The sequence below is a fragment of the Bacillus rossius genome, chromosome 17, assembly GCF_032445375.1.
Source record: "Bacillus rossius redtenbacheri isolate Brsri chromosome 17, Brsri_v3, whole genome shotgun sequence".
Taxonomy (NCBI): domain Eukaryota; kingdom Metazoa; phylum Arthropoda; class Insecta; order Phasmatodea; family Bacillidae; genus Bacillus; species Bacillus rossius.
The window spans coordinates 34,333,752-34,354,792 of NC_086344.1; the positions used below are offsets into that span (position 1 = coordinate 34,333,752).

At 36.0% G+C, this 21,041-nt stretch overlaps 1 protein-coding gene across 1 annotated transcript in view; it reads right to left on the reverse strand.

Moving 5' to 3' along the window:
- The window catches only part of LOC134540905 (phosphoribosylformylglycinamidine synthase), a 61,471-nt gene that overhangs the window by 24,194 nt on the left and 16,236 nt on the right, over positions 1 to 21,041 (reverse strand). The window contains 6 exon segments of the mRNA XM_063383969.1: positions 1,451 to 1,624; positions 1,626 to 1,675; positions 3,311 to 3,467; positions 6,611 to 6,684; positions 9,225 to 9,482; positions 13,334 to 13,446. Coding sequence (XP_063240039.1) covers positions 1,451 to 1,624; positions 1,626 to 1,675; positions 3,311 to 3,467; positions 6,611 to 6,684; positions 9,225 to 9,482; positions 13,334 to 13,446 — 826 coding nt within the window.

Below are 21,041 nucleotides of genomic sequence, written 5' to 3' on the forward strand. Positions count from 1 at the left end.
CAAAAGTAACAATTCAAAGTAACTTCATTCTCGTGACTAAACTAGAAACATGTGGATGAATATTATAAATAAGAAAACAGTGATCAGAGGCGACGAGCGTGCCAACATGCGCGACTAATAGAGGTTATATTTCTATTATGTTGGTAGCTTTTTTTTTTTTTTCGAGACTTAATGAGCGGTTTAGCGGGCAGCTACAACCTGTTAATTTTGTATTACAGTGATGCGCGCGCATCTTAAAATTTCACTCTCATAATTTTTTTCATAACGCGCCTAAACAAGTATAACTTCGAAAAAATTTTCAAGTCGGAGTTTCCTTGAAAGGGTTATGCTGAAGTAAAAACAAATCCCCTCCTAATTTGCTTACGAAACTGCTGGGCGCAACCTTTACTAAAGAGATGGCCTCGTCTCGCATCCCAACTCCCGCAGTAAGGCCGGTATTCCACTGTAAAATATTTTATAAAACATCTTTTATAAAATAGATTTTCCATCTTTTAATAAAATATTTGATGAGTGCTTATTTTATAAAAGTTCTAGGCTGTCAAGTACACAACATAACAGATTGTTGTCAAAGAAGTAGTCAGTAATTGCATAGCATTTGATTGTTTGTAGTGTATTAAGTGTTCATTAAACAGTTAAACTTATTAACCACATTGAATTGTTTAAAGAAAACATTACTATGGATGACAGGCCCCCCACATCATTCTGTGGGCCCCGTTTCTATAGGCCATGATGATAACCCCCCCCCCCCCCCCCTATATTAAAAAGATTTAAAAACATTTTTTTGGTTTCTATGTATATTGTTTTAGTTATATTAATTCTTAACCTTAATCACAATTATTTTTGTAATATTCGTGCTTTTCACTGTACAGCATTTCATTACATTCATACTCAGCAATCAACATTTTTGTCGTTTCCACACTCCAAATGTATTTATTTGTGGGCTTAGTGGACATTTTTTAAAATTTACTACAGTGAATCGATGTAAACAACAAAATTCTTTTATAAAATGTAATGCCAACCTATTACTTTTTATAAAATAAATTTTATAAAATATATAATTTATAAAATATGACCTATTACTAGAGACCGGAAAAATTCGCGTATTCATTTCACGATATGCTAGAATCCAAAAAAAAACAGTACCTTTATATTGCTTCTGTGATTGGCTTACAGTTTATCTGAAGGACTTTAGGCCAATGGGAAACCTTAGACCAAAAAACTATCGGATCGCAAGCGTCCCAGTTGACATGTGTAAGGAGTCAATAGCCAATGAGCAGGTGGCATTTGCTTGAGTGTGTAGGGGGGTTGTGCAGTCAGTCTATCCTAGAGGTCATCGAAAGCGCGAATTTTTTTCCGGTCTCTACCTATTACACTGTATAGAATCTTGGTCAAAGATGTTTTATGAGATATTTCACAGTGGGACACCGGCCCGAGGCGGCGTCCTCCGCACCTTCCCGCAGTCGAGCACCGTGCCGACGAAGTTCACCGGGCAGCGCTCACGGCCGCAGATCCGCCTCAGCAGCGGCACGTCCCCGGGCCGGCAGAGCACGGCGTCGTTCTCCTGGTACTCCGCCCCCCACAGCTCCAGCGTCGAGATGGTGGGGTCGCCCAGCTGGAAGCGGCGGGGCGAACACCACCGCCCCCAAGGGTTCCACGATCTCCTTCAGCACGTTTCCTGCGGGGCACCGGCGCCAACGTTCCACTCGCTCCCTTTCCTTCCGTCCGGACGAGGGGGCGAGACTCTGTGGTCGAGCGGTCGAATCCCCTGTCCCTCTCTCTCCGAGGTGACGCGGGCTACCGTCTGGGCTCAATCGACAAAATGGACTGTATAATCACTAATGATCACAAGCTTCTGCCGTCGCGCACGGTTGACTTACCGAAGCGAGAACCAAACGAGAACGAACTGGCCACGAGACGGCGTGGGAGCTGAAAGCATCATGATTCCAACGCTGCAGGCGGGAAATTCAAATTCAAACATTTACACCCGGCCTGAACAGTTACTCTTAACTCAGTTGGGGTCTGAACATGCAATCTCCCACTATGTAGTGGGAAACATGACGTTTGTTTCAGTGAGGCAATTCCTCGCGGCACACCTGTTTTCCTCACCCACCCACACATTCTGTTAATTCTTCCTTCGTCTCTAAGTAAAACAAACTAGATTTCGGCAAAAACTAACAACTAATTCATTCATTCCAATGATTACAACCAAAGTCAAAATTAAATGTATGGGCAGGATATTGGAATTCATCACGGGGTGAACAAAAATACATATTTTGGAACAATGTTAAGTATCCTCCTCCCAAAAAGGTTTCTTAAATACCTATAATTTATAGTGTACACAAGATAACAGTGTTATTCACAGGAGGAATCAAACTAAAAAAAAATAACTTTCTGCACAGCCTACAGGTGTAGGTAGATTTCAAAGTACATAACTATTTTTCTTCTTTTTGTCCTCCAACCCTTGTTTTTTCAACCCTTTGTAGTTATGGTTAGTCGTATTCAAAATTTATTGAGACAAAATATTTTGGTATTACTTCTACGATTTATAATACATTCTAATGTCTGTGACGTTATCTATATTATGGGACTTACAGCGATTTTCCTGTTTTTTTTAAAAAACCTTCCCCATTTTTACCCATTTGGTCGGATACTGACCATTAACAAACTAGACCAAGATTTTATGTATCAGTTTGGAAGTGATTTGTAAAAATTTAGGACAGTTATCGTACCCAAAAAATTGTGATACACACAGACATACACACACACATATATATACATACACACACATAAAGTTGACAATGTTTTTGGGGTATATAAACCATGAAACTATATAAATATTTTCGGAAAATCGCACCATGCTAACGGCTAAAATACGTAGTATTTCTTTGAAATCTACCTAACAAAAAATTTAATAAAAATTAGAAAAAAATAAGCCCAGTTTATCTTGTCCCGTAAAGTGATGATAAATTTTCAGATGTTCCCGATACGTAAAACTTGAATAATCTATGTCTATCAATCATGTGCGTGTGTGAACAGAGCACCGATGAAAGGTAAGGAAGAAAATGGGTGCACCGCGGGAATACCCCTACCGGCTTTCAGAAATTCCAGCCACTGGTGGGGAGAATCTTATGTCGGTCGGACTACCACCGGGGAACGGAACGTGATTGTCCGAGGGATCTCTCCCCTTTTCATTTGTTAACCCGGCCCTCTCAGCCGGGTAGGGGCCCCCCACGGGAGAGGACACGGAATGTGCCGTGCACCCCGTGGACCGGAGAGGCGGGAACGGGAGGGGATCGCGCGGGAGACCCACCGTTCCCGCCGGCGCCCTGGTCGTGGATGCTGCAGATGGGGTTGCCCGCTCCCAGCTCCAGGCAGGCCCTGATGACCCGGTGCAGCTTCTGCTCCATCTCGGCGTCGCCCCGCTGCACCGCCCCGAAGTCCAGCTCGCTCTTGTTGTCGCCTTGCACCTGCGCACGGGGCCACACCCCCACGTCACACCCGCGCGAGGCAACACAAGGGATCGTCCATTAATCACGTGAGGCTCTAAAAAAAAAGGGAGGGGGGGGGGGGGGCGGATATCCACGAAATATCTCAAGGGGGGAGGGGGTGTACAGAGATATCACGTGTGTATTTATTTTTTCGTGTCATTTCTACTTATAAGCCTTACCTTTATTATTTTTTTATGCCAGTGAGAATAAACACCTGCAAACCTTAATGTGTGTCTGGACATTTTTATCGCTGTGCTTAATTTTTCCAGAATTTAATTAGATTATACCTATATTTAAAGATAAAATTCTGAATTTTTTAAAAATATTTTGTACCAAAAAAATACACGTGATTTATTGGGGGGGGGGGGGGGGGGGGAAAGTCTAAAACCTCACCACAAATCACTAGGGGGGAAGGGGGGTTAAAAATACGCTAAAAAAATCACGTGATTAATGGACGTCCCCCCCCCCCCCCCCCAAAAAAAGGCACTTCAAACAATCTTTCTTTTTTAGAGGTTAAACGAAAAATAAATTGTGTCACATTAAAATTTAAACATGTAATGTGAAAAATAATATCACTGAACAGTGATTGAACATTTATTGAATTGTGTATTTCAATCAACGGCACGATACCGTAAAAAAAAAAAAAAAAAAAAGTTACTGGGAATTGGTTCACGGATGACGGATGTTGTAAATCTAAAAAATGAAAAAAATGAAAGAAAAAAAAGGAAAAAAAAGGGGGGGGGGGGGAGAGAGAGAGAAACATGACAATAAAAAAAACTAAAATTCGAATTTCCTATTAAAAAGGGGGGGTTGTCAAGTCGGTCTAAGGACGATAATTTTACGTGATAATGTCATAAGAAAACATTGATGAAAAATTGCATACTTATTCATTTTCAATTATTAGGTATTTACAGTTTTTTGCAAATTTAATTTAAATAATTTGTTTAAATATAATCACGAACAATTAGTTAAAAAGCCTGCCTTAACCTGTTTGATATTATAGAAGATTTTCTCGCACGGTGGTTGGCCGGTTCTTGCACGCTCGGCTCAGGCGGAACGTGACAATTTTTTGTTTATCGATTTATAAGACGTTATCACGTCAAAAAATTGTATTTATTTTATTTATTATTTTTCACAAGCCCACAAATGGCTGAAGGCTTCAACGGTGGGAAAAACACATACAGACAAGGAAAAACAAACAAAAATGGCCAATCAAATTACGAGGACACTCTCATCTGTTGGTACCAAGAGCAGGCAAGCACTACCTGAAGGTACCACAACACTTTAAATAAATGAATTTAAAAAAAAAAAAAAAAAACCACGACACATCAAACACAAAAATAATATGACCAAATGACAGAATATTTACAACAACAATTTGCAGTAAAACAAAGACAAAGATAGTGCAAACATAGTGCATAGATAGCTAGTAAGAATTGCTACACAATTTTCGAACCTTCGAAAACTACCACCGAATCTAAAATATTTCCAAAACCAGAAATTTTTGCAAACCAAACAATGAGCCGTATGAAATTACGCAACACACAAAATTAGTTAGAACTTAGTTGCTTCCACTTATATTCTCAGAACAACAATTAAAATTTTCAGAGAAGATAATTTTAAATACTTCTTAAATAAAAGTAATGAGATATTTACATTCACAGCTATATTTTATTAATTAAAAAAAAAAAAAAAAAACTGACTGCAAATATTTAAGAAAATTCAGAAAGAAAATACATGATTACAAAATTTTTTTATAAAGAACTTAGCAAAACCACCAGAAATCATACTTAACTTACATTAAAGTCATTTCCCACTGTTAAATATTGTTTAGGGATTATTTTCTCGCAATTCTTGAGTCACACTTTTTTGCAAGGCTCTACGTATAGCTCGAGTATAACACACAGGGGAGTAGCTGGGGAGAGTTAAAGCCCGTCTACAATAGCAATGTCCTAAACTGTGTCCGAAGGACACTCGTCGCTGATTGGTCCACGTGACCCTCTGACGTCATGCGTCAATTGGGCGAAGGTCCGAACCTACCTGGTCCGAAGACATTCGTCAATTTGAATTTTTTTTGTCCCCTCCTGTGTACTTCGGACACAGAAAAAAGAACAGAACACTCACGATATTTGAATTTCCGGTTCCCGTTTGAAAACATGGTGTTTGTTTTTGTTATTGAAGGAAATGGAAGGTGTTGTTAGTCACTTATAACTTATATAACTTTCATAAGTTCAATCTCAAACTACAAAGCATCAAAACAATAAACAAAAACATTTGGTTTGGCACATTTACTGCGCTCTGGTGACAACTTTAGAAATCAATACATTCGGACATCGGACATCGCAATTGTGGACAGAGCAGTTTTCGGTGAGACAATGTGACGTCACTCACATTCGAATAAGGACACAGACCACGCACAGGTTCGGACTATTGTAGACGGGCTCTTATTGGGACGTATCCCCCAACAAAAATTACATTGAATGAAAAATATTTACACCTGTGATGGGACGATAAAAGTACTAATCAATAAATAATCTTAACTACCTTATTCACCTAAAAACAAGACAAACCTGAATGTAAGACGAGTCCCAATTATGCAAATAAAGGTTCCAAGACCAATTATTAAGTCACCTTATTCCTTTCTTGCTTAGTAGAAACCACTGGACAGAATCGAAACAAAATCAAAATTTTTATATATATATATATATATATATATATATATATATATATATATATATATATATATATATATATATATATATATATATATATATTATTTTGCACAAATCACTGTGAAAATTAAAAATGATTAACTAATACTTAATGCAGTTAGTAATACTTATATTCAATATATATTAAAAAAAAAATTAAAATAGACAATATGTATATTTAAACAATATTTTCAACCTAATTTTTTAAAAATATTTTTCTTTCGGTTTCCAGACTACTCTAAATTTTTTGGGTGGTGTCTCAATGAAAAACATTTTGTCTTATTTTTCAGGTGAATAATGAATAAAGTATTCTTCAGACAGGCAAGCATAAATTTCACACGGCATTTAGGGATGAATCGCCACACCCGCGACAGTTATCACTCGAAACAAAATAACCGAAACAGTTCCTACCTCCACAGAACTAGCTGCCCCTCCTCCGACCCCGATCCGGTACACCGGACCTCCCAGCTTCACGACCTGCATGCCTTCGAACAGAGACACACACACAACCCTTGGATTCCGACGAGCCTTCGAGACCAGTACAGCACGTCAAGCGTTTGATTTTGCACTTGGTAACTACAGTTTGTGCTAGCGCTCATGCTCAGCGTTCACAACTGAAGATATAGCTAAACACGAACTAGTATTTAACACACACACACACACACACACACACACACAAAAAAAAAACCCACACAGCAATTCCTAAACTGAACCTTATACACCATCTCATTAAATAAAATTTTCATTTATTACACCTTAACGACTTTTTTTTCTTAAGTGAATACGAAGAAAATTTTTATATCTGTAAGCCTTTTATGTTGAATTAATTCAAGTGTTTTAATGCTGATATTTTTTTACTTCATAGTTTTTTTTTTCAGCTTTACAGGAAATAACATTGTGTTTCGGTAGTTTATTTTTTGTGTGTCAAATATGGGAAAAAAAATTGGGGTCATCAGTTTTGCCAGCTAAATTGACCCTCCTATCATTTTGAAAATAAATAGGAGATTTTTAATTCCACCTCGGGTGAAACAGCGTTCACTCCAGAAGTTTTTTTTTCCTTCAGCTTTACAGGAAATAACATCGTGAGTCTGTAGTTTATTTTTTGTGAGTCAACTATGAAAAAAAAAAAAAAAAATTGCGCGTCATCTGGTGATCCGGTACGTCTGGTACTTTTCCAGGTCCCCCGACTACCAGACTACCAGACTACCAGACGGTATCTCCCACGATCACCAGACGCAAAATTGCAGAGCAAATACACCTGTAAGATGGTGCTTGGCAGCAAACACCCGTTCATCGTGGAACATAAAGATAAAACATTTCAATACAGAACTAAATACTAAAACTAAATCCGTTGTCGATGATTTGCGGAGTTCTGCTGGAGAAACACACAAGCGGGGCCTATAATTTCCATGTACGTACTAATCCCGAACTGCGCCTAAAGCTGCAGATTTATAACTTGGGCTGTGCAGAACGCTTCCAACTGTAATTAATAGAGTTTTTCCGCCTTGGCTAATAATTAAAGGTTTCTACTAGTGACGGATCTAGGTAATTCCAATATTCTCGAATCCCAATCTTAAATTTTAATCCCAAAGAGTATTTAAAATATAAACCTTGAATTACAATCTATGGCTCAAGGGAAGGGGGGGGGGATGTTCTAGTACTTAACCCTTTAAATAATATATTCATGAACTACATAAGTTTTCAGAATCAATACATATTGTAATTTTATTTATATAGTCACATGTTAAAAGTACAATATCTTGGAGAATGGTAACATGATAGGAATGAAGAAAAAAAAATAAGTGAACTAGCCAACTTTAGAATCAGTGTTGTATTTTATAATTTACATTATTTCCTCTAATTTTTTGACGTGAAAACGTCTAATAAATCGATGAACGCCGGCTGCACGCATGAAAAAGTGTCCCGTAACGCACATTGTCCCGTTACGCTGTGTTCCGTTACGGTCATTGTACGCTTGCGCCGCATCTATATCTCTTCCACTCGATTGGAACAACCATCGATTTGACTTTTTCGAGGCACATTAAACTTGAAACACTCCCATTCGTTTCCTACTTTTCCTATCATCGTCCTATCCTTAACAGAATAACACAGATTGGAAGAAGTTAAATAGCAAACATGTATAAAAGTTATAGTTAAAATAATCTGTTTGTTAAAGTAATAAACATATTTGAATTAAAGAGTGCAAACAAAAGTAAATTTATCAATTAAATTGTAGATTTCATTTAAAAATAGTGATAATTCAATAAAAATGATTCAATTTTATTCATAAAAGTATGCAATCATTTCATCAACGTTTTGTTATGACGTCACGTTAAACTATCGTCCGTAAATCGACTTTACAGACAACCAATTTTTTTTAATGCTTCCCGAATTTAGAATTCTTCAAATACTAAGGATTTTAGGGTATTTGAGGATTCTAGGATTTATTTGGCCCAGTCATTCTTTTTTCTTTTTGCTTAGTTGGCTTAATTTCTTAAAATAGATGCTCAAGTACTTAAATTCCTCGGGCATTCCAGACCACTGGATGCCGAACCATATGAAGTCTACTGTACGAAAATATATAAAATTAGTAGATACATATTACTTTCTATAAATAATAAACTAAAAAATAAATGTAATAAAAAATATATATATAAGAAAATAATTGAATAAAAATACAATGTAATATATTATTATGTTTATAAAGTTAATAGATATATATATATAATAGTAGATAAATATACAAAATTAGTAGTAAAAATATACAGTTTGTGTGTATCTCTCTCTCTCTCTCTCTCTGTGTGTCTCTCTCTCTCTCTCTGTGTCTCTCTCTCCATCTCTCTTTGTCCGTCTCCGTCTCTCTCTCTCCGTCTTTCTGTCTCTCTCTCCGCCTTTCTGTCTCTCTCTCCGCCTTTCTGTCTCTCTCTCCGTCTTTCTGTCTCTCTGTGTCTCAGTCTCTCTCTCTCTCTATAAGTAGATTGGTACATACAGTAAATTTCAGCTGAAAGAGTTGGCGGCCCTGTACCTTTCTCGGGCGCCATCTTGTCCACCATGCCGGCGTCCAGGCAGCCCACGCCGCCGCTGAACATGACGGGCTTGACCCACTCGCGGCGCTCGCCCGACGCGTCGGCCAGGCCGAAGGAGCGTGCGAAGCCGCACACCACGGGCTCCCCGAACTTGTTGCCGTAGTCCGACGCCCCGTTGCTGGCCTCCACCAGGATCTCCAGCGGCGGGGCGAAGTTGGCGGGGTACGGGGCGGGCTGCTCCCATGGCAGGTCGTAGCCTGCGGCGAGGGAACACGTCACAACAAACTGTTACGCTGTGCGTGCGGCCCGGCTAGGCACACGGAGAAACCTAACAAAAAAAAAAAAAAAAAAAAGACAAACAACGTTCCTCGGGAATTTTTTCATTACGACGGTTGCTTCCGACGTCATTTGGAAAATAAAAAGAGTTTATTAAATTATTTTCGTTTATTTATTTCCAATATAAAAATTTAAAAAAAAATGTTCCCCCCCCCCCCCCTCATCATTACCATGGCCCCAGTACACAAATTCACAAATGAATATCAAAATTAATTAATTATTATGAACTGGAGTTAAACCCACGAATTAATAATTATTAAGTATCTCAAGGAAATAAGTGTTTTTAAGGCTTTCCATGAAATTTAACCAAAGTAATTAATAACAATATTTTCTTAACAGCTCTGCACCATTTATCCTTATCTACATATTAAATAATTATTATCCTTCATATCAAAGTTATTCTTAATCAATATTCTTATGACAAAAAAAAATGTATGAAACAAATCCTCATTGTGCAATGCTACAAAACAACAACAAATTTTCAGAGAAGATAATTATTTAATACTTCTACGAGATACACAAAGACTGTTATCGGCAATAAAAATATTTTGTGCCATAGGTATAGTTGTAGCTACCGAGTTGGTAGCACTGCTTTAGTTTAGAGAGTTGGGAAATGGAGGAAAAGGTGTGTGGAAGAAATGACTGTTATTATGTGAATAAAAGGATATGGTTAACAGCATCACTGCGTTTTGTTTTTTTTGTAATACTGACAACAAAGACAACATCAAAAACATAAAAATAATACAACCTAAAGACAGAATAGTTACGACAATAATTTCCAGTAAAACAAAGAAGAAAAAAGATAGTGCAAGCATAGTGCGTAGATAGCTGGTAAGAGTTAGTATGCAATTCTCGGACCTTCGAAAACTACCGCCAAATCTGAAATATTTCTTAATACTTGAACATTTTTGCAAACCAAACAATGAGCCGTATGAAATTATGTAATAAACGAAATCGGTGAAAACTTAGTTGATTCCGCTGACATTCTCCGAACAACAACAAATTTTCAGAGAAGATAATTTTTAGTACTTCTTATTGAGATACACAAAGACAACATCAAACACAAAAATAATACAACCTAAAGACAGAATAGTTACGACAATAATTTCCAGTAAAACAAAGAAGAAAAAAGATAGTGCAAACACAGTGCGCAGATAGCTGGCAAGAGTCAGTATGCAATTCTCGGACCTTCGGAAACTACTGCAAAATCTAAAATATTTCGAATACTTGAACATTTTTTGCAAACCAAACGACGAGCCGTATGAAATTATGTAATAAACGAAATCTGTGAAAAATTGGTTGATTCCGCTGACATTCTCCGAACAACAACATATTTTGAGAAAATATAATTTTAATACTTCTTAAATAAAAGAAATGAGATACTTACATTCACAGCTATGTTTTACTAACTAAAAAAAAAAAAAACTGATTGCAGATATTTAAGAACATTCAGAAAATACATGATTACAAAAAAAAATTATAAAGAACTTAGCAAAAACACCAGAAATCATACTTAACTTGCATTCTAAGTCATTTCCCACCTTTTAATTGTGTCTCATTGGCGCAAAAGTCAATAGTTTATCTCCAAAAAGCTTCGACTGAGCGACCCAACCACAGATGTACGTGTTACGTATATGTTTAATTTGATTTCACACAAAAATTGGCTATTTGTCTCCCGTTGAAGCTTGAAACATGAAAAGTCTAAGATTCACAGATCCTCAGTCACATGCAGTTTTAATGTACGTGAATAAATTATGTTACTGTACCAGGTTCGTTATACAGAAATGGAAATGGTGGAAAAATTGTTGTTAATTGAAGTAATATTGAACCATACGTTCAATTTAATTTTTTAAACCATTTTTGAGGTAAAGTAATATTGCTTAGGATTTTTACTAAGTATAAATTTAAAAAAAATATTAAAAAAGTTCACAAAACAAAAAAAAAAATTTTTTTACTTCACACAATTCAGTATTTTTCAAAATTAAGTTTTATAACAGCCATGCTGAAAACAAGATCACTTGCCTCTCACCAAGGCAATTTGAATTTGATTCCCCAGCGAGGTCAAAAACCAGGATATTTCACAACAAGTGTGTCTACCCATATCTACAATAAAAATTTCCCTGACAACTTTTTGTTTTATTAATAATTTACTAGGCTTCTGCAAAAACTGTTTTTTTTTTTTATTATTCAAATTGAATTTTGAATCATATATCAAATAGTTTTCGAATCAAATTTTAACATACAGGTGACATTTTTTTCTCCACACTGCACAGAAGTCCAAGAAATATTGATCCGAAATACAGTAAAATAAAAAGGTGTAGAATAAAGGAAATATAAAGAAATAAAAAACGGCAAAGCATTTTCTCAAACCACGAACTCTGAAGTTAGAAAGTTGTTTTGTTGATAGATCATATATAATCAAATATGATTATATACATTAAATAGATTATTATTGATAATTTTTATTATAATTACAAATTATTTGTTACAAATAAAAAAAAATGTGTGAATAATGTTGCAGTACAAAGCTACATTTCTCAATAAATCTACTTAGCCTCACACATGACATTTTTTTTCAATAATTTTTTTTTGTGAATGAGTCCCACAAGGTGAAATCCTTTCTATATATTGGTAACAGATAATTAAAATATATATATATATATATATATATATATATATATATTAAATTTTAAATGTCGAATTGAACTAAACTATTCATATATATCAAATTATTCACGAATATTGAACATTTTTCGAATATCCGCACACACCTATAATTTACCTATTTTGTGATTGAAATAAATAATAAAAAAAAAAAAAAAAACAGACTCCTCCATTCCCATAGCTGGCATAAAATTAAATAACAAAGATTGAAAATTCAAACAGAATCTGGCATTTGCCATTTTATAGATTGTATGACCAAGCACTAAAACCCCATCTGAAAAAAAAAAATCTTTCACAGTCTGGGTGACAACATACTTGAGCATGAGATTTCCCCCTCAAATTAATATATTTACCTGAATATAAAGTGATGGTTTTTACCAAAAGTGCTGTTAAAGATGAAAAACATATGTGGACTGTATCGAGATGGTTTTAACCGACGATGGAACATAAATTACACGGTAGCATCAGCCCGCACCATTGCGACCTGCCGCCATCATGCCGACGAAAACAAAGACTGTTTTTTATTTTTGTTTCTCGCTGCAGGGATGCCACTCTCACGGTTTATGGACGCCAACCCCTTGCAGTGTTCCAACATGGTGCCAACTGTAAAAAAGCTGGGGCGCGGGTGATTTAAAACTGTGCCTACCACTCGGCCCGGTACAAGTGGCCACAAAAAGTCAACTCACAACACAGTTCTATATACAAGAGTTCACGCTAAGTACCAAACAACTGCTAAACCTGAAAGCAAGAGATGCTCATAATTCCATAATTTACAGCCGGGGGGGGGGGGGGGGGGGGGGGGGGGAAATAGCTTATTTGAAAAGAAAAAATAAATAAATAAAACCACATGCTCTGCCTCGTAGCTGCGTCACTAAAGCCCCTTAAAACCACCAGTAATTACTGCCTTCCGAACCCTCCGCTTAGTTCAAGTGAGTCTCGGGATATTTGACACCCCCCCATCACAAATTTTTTTTTTCGTCACGAGAAAGTCGCTGGGAAAGTGTCGGGGGAAATAATTTTTCGGACAGATTTGCATGGACAGTTATTGATCCCCGGGGGCGGCTCTGGACCAGCCGGGGACGCGATGTGACGAGGCACCGCCACGCACCTGGGATGAAGAGGTTCCCCACGCAGTAGCCGGCCGTGCCCGCGATGTAGTGGCCTCCCCGGCCGACCGCGTGAACGTCCCGGAGACGCCCGCCGGTTCCGGTCGTGGCCCCACTGGGGAACAACAGCGACAAGTGAACCGAGGGCGCTCCTCATTCATGGATAAAGTGAGAAGAGTCTTTCAATACTCGCCAGTAAGGGATCGTCCATTAATCACGTGTGAGGCTCGAAAAGGCGGGGGGGGGGGGGGGTCGGGAAAAAATAACGAAATATCACAAGGGGTGGAGGGGGGGGGGGGTGTAGAGAGATATCACGTGTATTTATTCTTTTCGCCCGATTTGTGCTAAACCGAAAAGCGATGCGTGACCTTGACTCGCCGTAGCCAGGCAACAATATCCCCGCCTGGCTCGGCTTGCCAGTCGCTAGTAAGACTGTGATTTTGGCGCCGAATACATGCCGTAAATCACCTTATAAGCCTTTCCTTTATTATTTTTATGCTAGTGAGAATAAACCTGCAACCTTAAAGTGTGTCTGGACATTATTATCACTGTGCTTAATATTCCAGAATTAAATTAGATTATACGTATATTTAAAGATAATATTCTGAAATTTTTAAAAAATATTTTGTACCAAAAAAAATACACGTTATTTATTGGGGGGGGGGGGGGGGGGGGGGGGTAAGTCTAAAACCTCACCACAAATCACTAGGGGGTAGGGGGGTTAAAAATTTGCTAAAAAAACATCACGTGATTAATGGACGACCCCTAATGTGTAACATCTAATCTCGGTAACAAGCAAATACTTCTTATGAGATACACAAAGACAACATCAAACACAAAAATAATACTATAACCTAAAGACAGAATAGTTACGACAATAACTTTCAGTAAAACAAAGATAAATACAGTACGAAGAAAAACACAAATATGCTTGGTAACCTTTCTAAGTTGTTAGTGTTGAATTTTTTTAATTTTATACATTTTCTCCTATATTTATCTTGAAATCCTTTTCTTCAAATCTCAAATGCTCAATTTAAATTATAATAATACAAATACCGTATTGGCCCGAATATAAGGCGACCCCGAATATAAGGCGACCTGCAGTTTCAGGAGGCCAAACAAATGTAAAAATAATTTTTGGTATAAATTAATGTGAAAATTCATTAGACATACATTTTGTGTTGATAAATTGTTTTTGCATTTATGTATAACAATTAATTTATATTTATCACATTACTTATTTAAAATAAGTTTGAATGGCCTACCCTAAAAGTCAAAAGAAAACAATTAGAAAATATTTACATTTTTAAGTATTACACTAGAAATCTTTTCGTATGTTTACTCTAATGAAGCTGCATAATTGTCATCTTCAGAGCTGTTTATTTGTCTAGGGCTCGTTCCCCGCCGTTCCACCAATGTGTGATTGTTCATTTTTCACAGTTTACTGTATCTACGAATTTAAAATTTTTACAATGGCTATTAATCCCTCTTAAAATACAGCATTTAACTTTCCGTTTGACTTAAGCTACATATTACCACAGAACAAGGCGTATTACTATTTAGTAGTGTGTTAAACGTAAAAAAAGCAAACAAAGAATGCATCTTGCCGGAACAAAACAAGTGGCTAGCTGACATGATGAAGCATACGGCCAAGAATAACTTCGGTTACGTGACCGCGTATATTTGTCCATATTACTCTCTGACAGAGAGAGTCTGTTCTATGAATTTGAAAGAATAATCTATTATAATTATGAAAGGTTTTTTACATAAATAAAGAGTGGATTATTAAAATAGCTTTTGAAGCAACGTACCAAATTCCTATTAATATGGCGTCTTCGTGCGTGTTCGGCAATGTTCGTTTTACAACAAAGAAATATTGTGGAAAGACAGTTGGCAGCCGTGAATTTCCAAACATTACATCCGAAATGTTTGTAAACGTAAACAATCGTTCTGAAAATAACTGTGATGTTTTAGTACAAATATTTCCGTTAAAAATCTGAAGAAAAATTACCGTAAATGTTAACACGCGATTGTACACAAAGTACAAATATGAATTGTGAAATAAAAGGTTGCCATTTTGAGATGCTTCAACATTCACGTTTTTACTCAAGAACAAATATTTTAATTTTCAACTTCAAACAATTGTCAATTACTGCAATATTAGGTGGATTTATGGTTTTTCCCCGTGTGAGGTAACAAAGTTTTAGTTAATATAAAAAATTGTGAACGTTTTGTTAAACAATGTTTCTACTGTAGCTTTCAGCTTGGAACTAATGTTTGCGGTTCTGACGTCTTGGGTGCGAAAATAAGGCGACTTCCAATTTTTGCATCTCTCGTTTATGTAAAAATGGTCGCCTTATATTCGGACCAATACGGTAAGACAGTTAATACTTCGTCCAACCATTCATACAAGTCAACAATTGAATGACTAATGAATATGCTACCTTTGCAAATACAAATCCCTGACAAAAAAAAATTTAACATAGAATTCTTCAAAATAATGTGGAGCATGATAAATATACACAAAATGTGTCTTCAACTCAATTAATGAATTCAAATCACACATAGCTTCCGCACCCAGTGATAGAATTTGCATGCCACAGCAGTTTTTCTCGACCATCAAATCATTCCATTTGCAGACCGAAATTTTAAACTAATTAATGAAACCAATCCGATAAAAGCGAAAAAGACTTGAAAAAAAAATACATATACTAAACCCCAGGTTTAGACCTGAATTTCGACAAGGAATGTTATTAAAATACTGCCCATTTATTTCAAATTCACTGAAGAGTTAATACTATAAAGTTTTCCTTAGTCTTTGTGAATTTTGATTCAAACCATTCACTACAGACGGCAGCGTCGTGGTTTTTACACAATTCCATTCCTTGAGTTCGGTTGCATTCACAAAATTACTCACACCAAACGCCGTATACCGAGAGCTAAGATGTTACACATAATAAGAAAGCATTTATTTAGCACATTTTTTTTTCTTTCGTTCTAAATTGAAATTAACATTTACAAATAGACTTACTCAAAACTTACAAAAGTATAATATACACTTCTTATCAACTGAACTAATATTTCAATCAGGTCAATCTACAAAAAAAATTACTGATTCCAGTTTCAATTCTCCTATTTGGGATGCAATTCTTTGATTTCAAATCCTATTCCATCAGATTCCATACTCTTTATGATAATGCTTGTCAAAATCCTCCAGTTTTACATATTCAAATAAAAAAAAAGTCTGTTATTTACAAACATAATTACAAATGATGATTACTGATGATTACATTTGCAAACAAATACTGGATGGCTTAAAGTCTAGCAATACTACTGTGGATGGTGGGCCTATAACTTCTGAGAATCCAGAGTGTTACTAAAACTAAAGAACCAATTTAAAGAAATTCAATTTCAAGCACAATTACATTGATCAACTGCTTCAACAATTCGTGGTAAGACTCTTCAAATATGTACATTAAACAATACTGCTACATATAATGATGAAAGATAAACAAATGTCTGCAACTAAAACATTTAATAATAAAAAAAAAATGCAATGTTATAAGCCCAAAATCGTTATAGATGTACATTTTCTTGTCATGTTTCTCTATAGGCATTTACCCATGACTGTATGGTATCAGTTATAACCTGCTTTTATTTACTTTACTTTGAAAAAAATCATAGTTATAAACTAAATATGTAATTGGTTTTTACTTTGTACATTACATTTTAGATTTCCAATTAAAAACCTAAACTAAAGATTTATTAAAGGATAGGAATTGTAGATTTTAACAGCTACAATGAATTCGGCTTACAGCTCGAAACACAGATCCTATCGATTCATTTCATGGCTGGACAAACAAGCTTTATAAACCTGTTGAAACCAAGAGGGATAGCTCAACAGGTATTACAATTCTCAAGCGTAATTACTGCTTTAAAAATTAAAAAAAAAAAAAAAAAAAAAAAAAAAAAAAAAAAAAAGCCATTACTCATGTCACTAGCAAAAATTGTAAATTAAAAAAAAATGTGTCTTGGCTATGCTATAATGGTTAGCTAAAATTTTTATATAACCCTTAATTTATTTATAAGTTGAAAAATTATGCTCACAAATTGCTGGTCACGCGATAAAACTTTTACTTGTATTCCAAAGAACATGGGTTCAAACCCTTATTTGGACACCCAGATTTCTGTTTTCTTTTTAGGAAAATATGTAGATGGTTCCTCTCTCTAAGCCATGATCAATTCTTCCTGGGTTTTCATTTCTACTGACCTTAAAGAGATAAGACTTAAAACTAAAACCAAACATATAACACTTTTGGCCCTTTAGTTTGCAGACCAATTAATGGCTAAGTAACTATTATGTCATCTGTAGGGACAGATTATTTCGTAAAAAAAAAAAAAAATTAATTTTTTTTGTATCAAGATAATTATGAAAACACCACTGCATCTTCCTCAAACTTTAGGCATTAGGATTGTGTTTATTAGTACCTATGTATGTAGTTATTTCGAGATAACTCACAAATTTTCAACAGTAGAATAACCATATAGCCAAGACTTGCAGATCAAAGGCAACAAGAAAAGATACACTGCTAATACTAACAAACTTTCCTTAAATTCTAAAAAACAGTCCAAATCTTCCGCATAACACAACGGTCCCACGTGAAATGATCAGTTTTGTTTTCAAGTTTCTCCAGACAGTGAGTGTTAACGAATATTAGGTTGTAACGAGGTATGAAATCTTGGGGTGAAAATTATAGGGACACAAATCCGAGCAGGGACGGAACAGCCCCTTCAAGTGGCCCACCTAGTCAGGGGTGTACTTTTGTGTTTTCGAGGCAGGATGATACGCACGACACTCATTGGTGCTTCCAGAACTGTATCTCGTGTAATTGCAAGGCTATGAACTGTTACACGGTGTTCTCACTGTACATAGAACAACTACAAGATCCAAAGGGTAATCATTACATTATATGGCGGAGATATAACGATAAAGGTGTAATGCAAGGCTTTTGAGTGTTTTCAAAAATCCGTACCGGGAATTTCATGTCAAATAATTATTCTTAAACACAGGTGTTTTAGCCATTTTTCAATAATATAAAACACTGTTAACAAATAAAATACGAAAACAGAACTACCCATCCGTCCTCAGCGAATGCTTAAAAATCTTTACCAATCAGATATCCTGAGCCATGGGCGTCGCAAAGATATATTTTTTGGGGGGGACTTCAATTGATTTAGTGTTGAGGAATATCCATCCCCTGGAAAGAAGCGGGGTCCTCCCCCGGGAAAACTTGGGGTTTGAAGGTGCAAAAAGGTGGTTTTTAGGCATTTTTCTTTCCTAGATATTTTAATTATAGTTGGTTGCAATATATAATTTATTTTTTATAAAAAAATATTTTCAGAGAACAAATTTGTAAAAACACAGTTAACATATCTGTATTCAGTAGGGGTGAGCCGATCACCACATTTGCCGATCATGCCGATGCCAGAAATGTGGTACCGATCATGCAGATTTTTTTGACCGATTAGTGCTTTTTTAAGTTGGTTGTAAAATATGCTCCAAATTACTTGAAAAGTATTGCATAAAGATACAAACGTGATCACTGTTGGTAAAAAATATATATGCACGGTGTGTGTGTGTGTGTGTGTCTATATATATATATATATATATATATATATATATATATATATGCGCGCACAATATATTTCACAGCCATGAAATGACATTAAATGTCTAGACAAATTTGTGGTGTTGAAGCCACGTGTCGAATTTCCACCACGTGAAATTTTGGCTTTGCAAAGGTTGTGTCTTGCTTTCCCCTTATCACCTACAACAACGGTAAAATATTTCCAAACATAGCTGCTTTTCTTTGACATTTACAATGAAAATGCAATATTTAACTGGAAAATATAAACTCAATTTTTAACTCTGACTTTCACAACATTAACAAAATGACTAAACGAAAAATGTGATGAAAATACTGTTGAAAACACGCCAGACAGTCGAGGTCAACTATTGTGAAAGTGGTAAATAAAATTTTCAGATTTCGTCATTAAAAATTAGCAAAAGCGGTGTTAAAATACACTTAAAAACACAAAAGCGGTGCTAAAAACTTGAGGGAAAAAAAGTGTGTGTGTTACTGTAAATATATCTGAAATTATTTAAGTTAAATAATTTTACCTAATCATTACTGAATACCCTAAACAAATAGGTTACATATATTTATATGACAAACTTTTGATTTAGACACTGATTATTAGTTTGATCCCATAAACTAATCTGGAAAACTATTAATCCCTTTAACAAAATCTATAACACACTGTTGACCAACTAATCATCATTGTCACGCCATTCGAAAATGAATGTTTGTTTATATTTTTCCGCTTTTTGGCGCGATTTAAAATGCTTTCTGCTTGATATTACGACGCTGTTCCAACTATATGCCAGCGCCCCCGGCTGGCGTGGTATGGCCACTCACGTAAGGCTGTTCCAAACACCGTTTGCCCAATCATCTGCTTGCTTTTGTATTTATCCGGTGTCGCTGTTCCAAGCTGACGTTAATGCCCCGAGCGGTGTGCGTAGGCTTTAAAACTTCGCCTGTTTGACTTATCTATCCAAACATTATGCCGGAAAGGAAAATAAACGCCGTAGTTTTTCGTATTTTTACAGTATATTTTTGGGTTTAACAAAATAACGTGAGCGTGTGTAAGCTTTTGTTTGCTTTAGAGCATTTAAGATTAATGTTCAGTGGCGGCCATGTTGCGGTGTTTGTTTACCAGTGACGAGACAAGTCTTTTTTTTTTACCCAGTATTTAAATTTCGCGTAAAAACACTGTGATTTCACGTTTTAATTAAAAACGCTGTGTTATGGTGATTTCGTGTAAATACTGTATTTTACGGTGATTTCGCGTTTATCGTCGTTTAATCGCAATCGCGAAAAGAACAGGCTCCTATAGCATGAATTATTAAATGGTTTGGTGTGCTTTTGTTTACTTTTTTTTAACAAACGTACTTTTCATGAATATGTTTATTTTTTAAGAATAACTTTACTTAATTTTTTCTGCAGAAAAGATTAAAACACGTATGTAACGTAAATGTTACTTAAAAACGTCAGGCAACAGTTCTGAAGCAAAACAATATGTCGGCGCTTTTGTGTTACCTACGTAAAGAGATTTTTTTTTGTCTTCAGAAAGCGGTAATCGGCAAAAAGGATCGGCATGCATGAAGCCGATCATGCAAATGACAAAATGACCATAATCGGCCGATCTTAATAATCGGCAATCGGCATCGGCTCACCCCTAGTATTCGGTATCGGACCAGATTTTGATTTTACACGAAGATCGAATTAAAAAAGTGCTCTCACTTTACCACGACTGGACTAAATGCACCATGCGCAACATATGGGTTATATCTAGGGGCCTGTTCTTTTCGCGATCGCGATTAAACGACGATAAACGCGAAATCACCGTTAAAAACAGTTTTTACGCGAAATCGCCATAAAACAGCGTTTTTACACAAAATTTTGTATTAAAACGCGAAATCGCAGTGTTTTTACGCGAAATTTAAATACTGGTTAAAGACTTGTCTCGTCAATGGTAAACAAACACCGCAACATGGCCGCCAAACATTAATCATAAATGAACTAAAGCAAACAAGGCTTACACACGCTCACATTATAATGTTAAACCCAAAAATATACTGTAAAAATA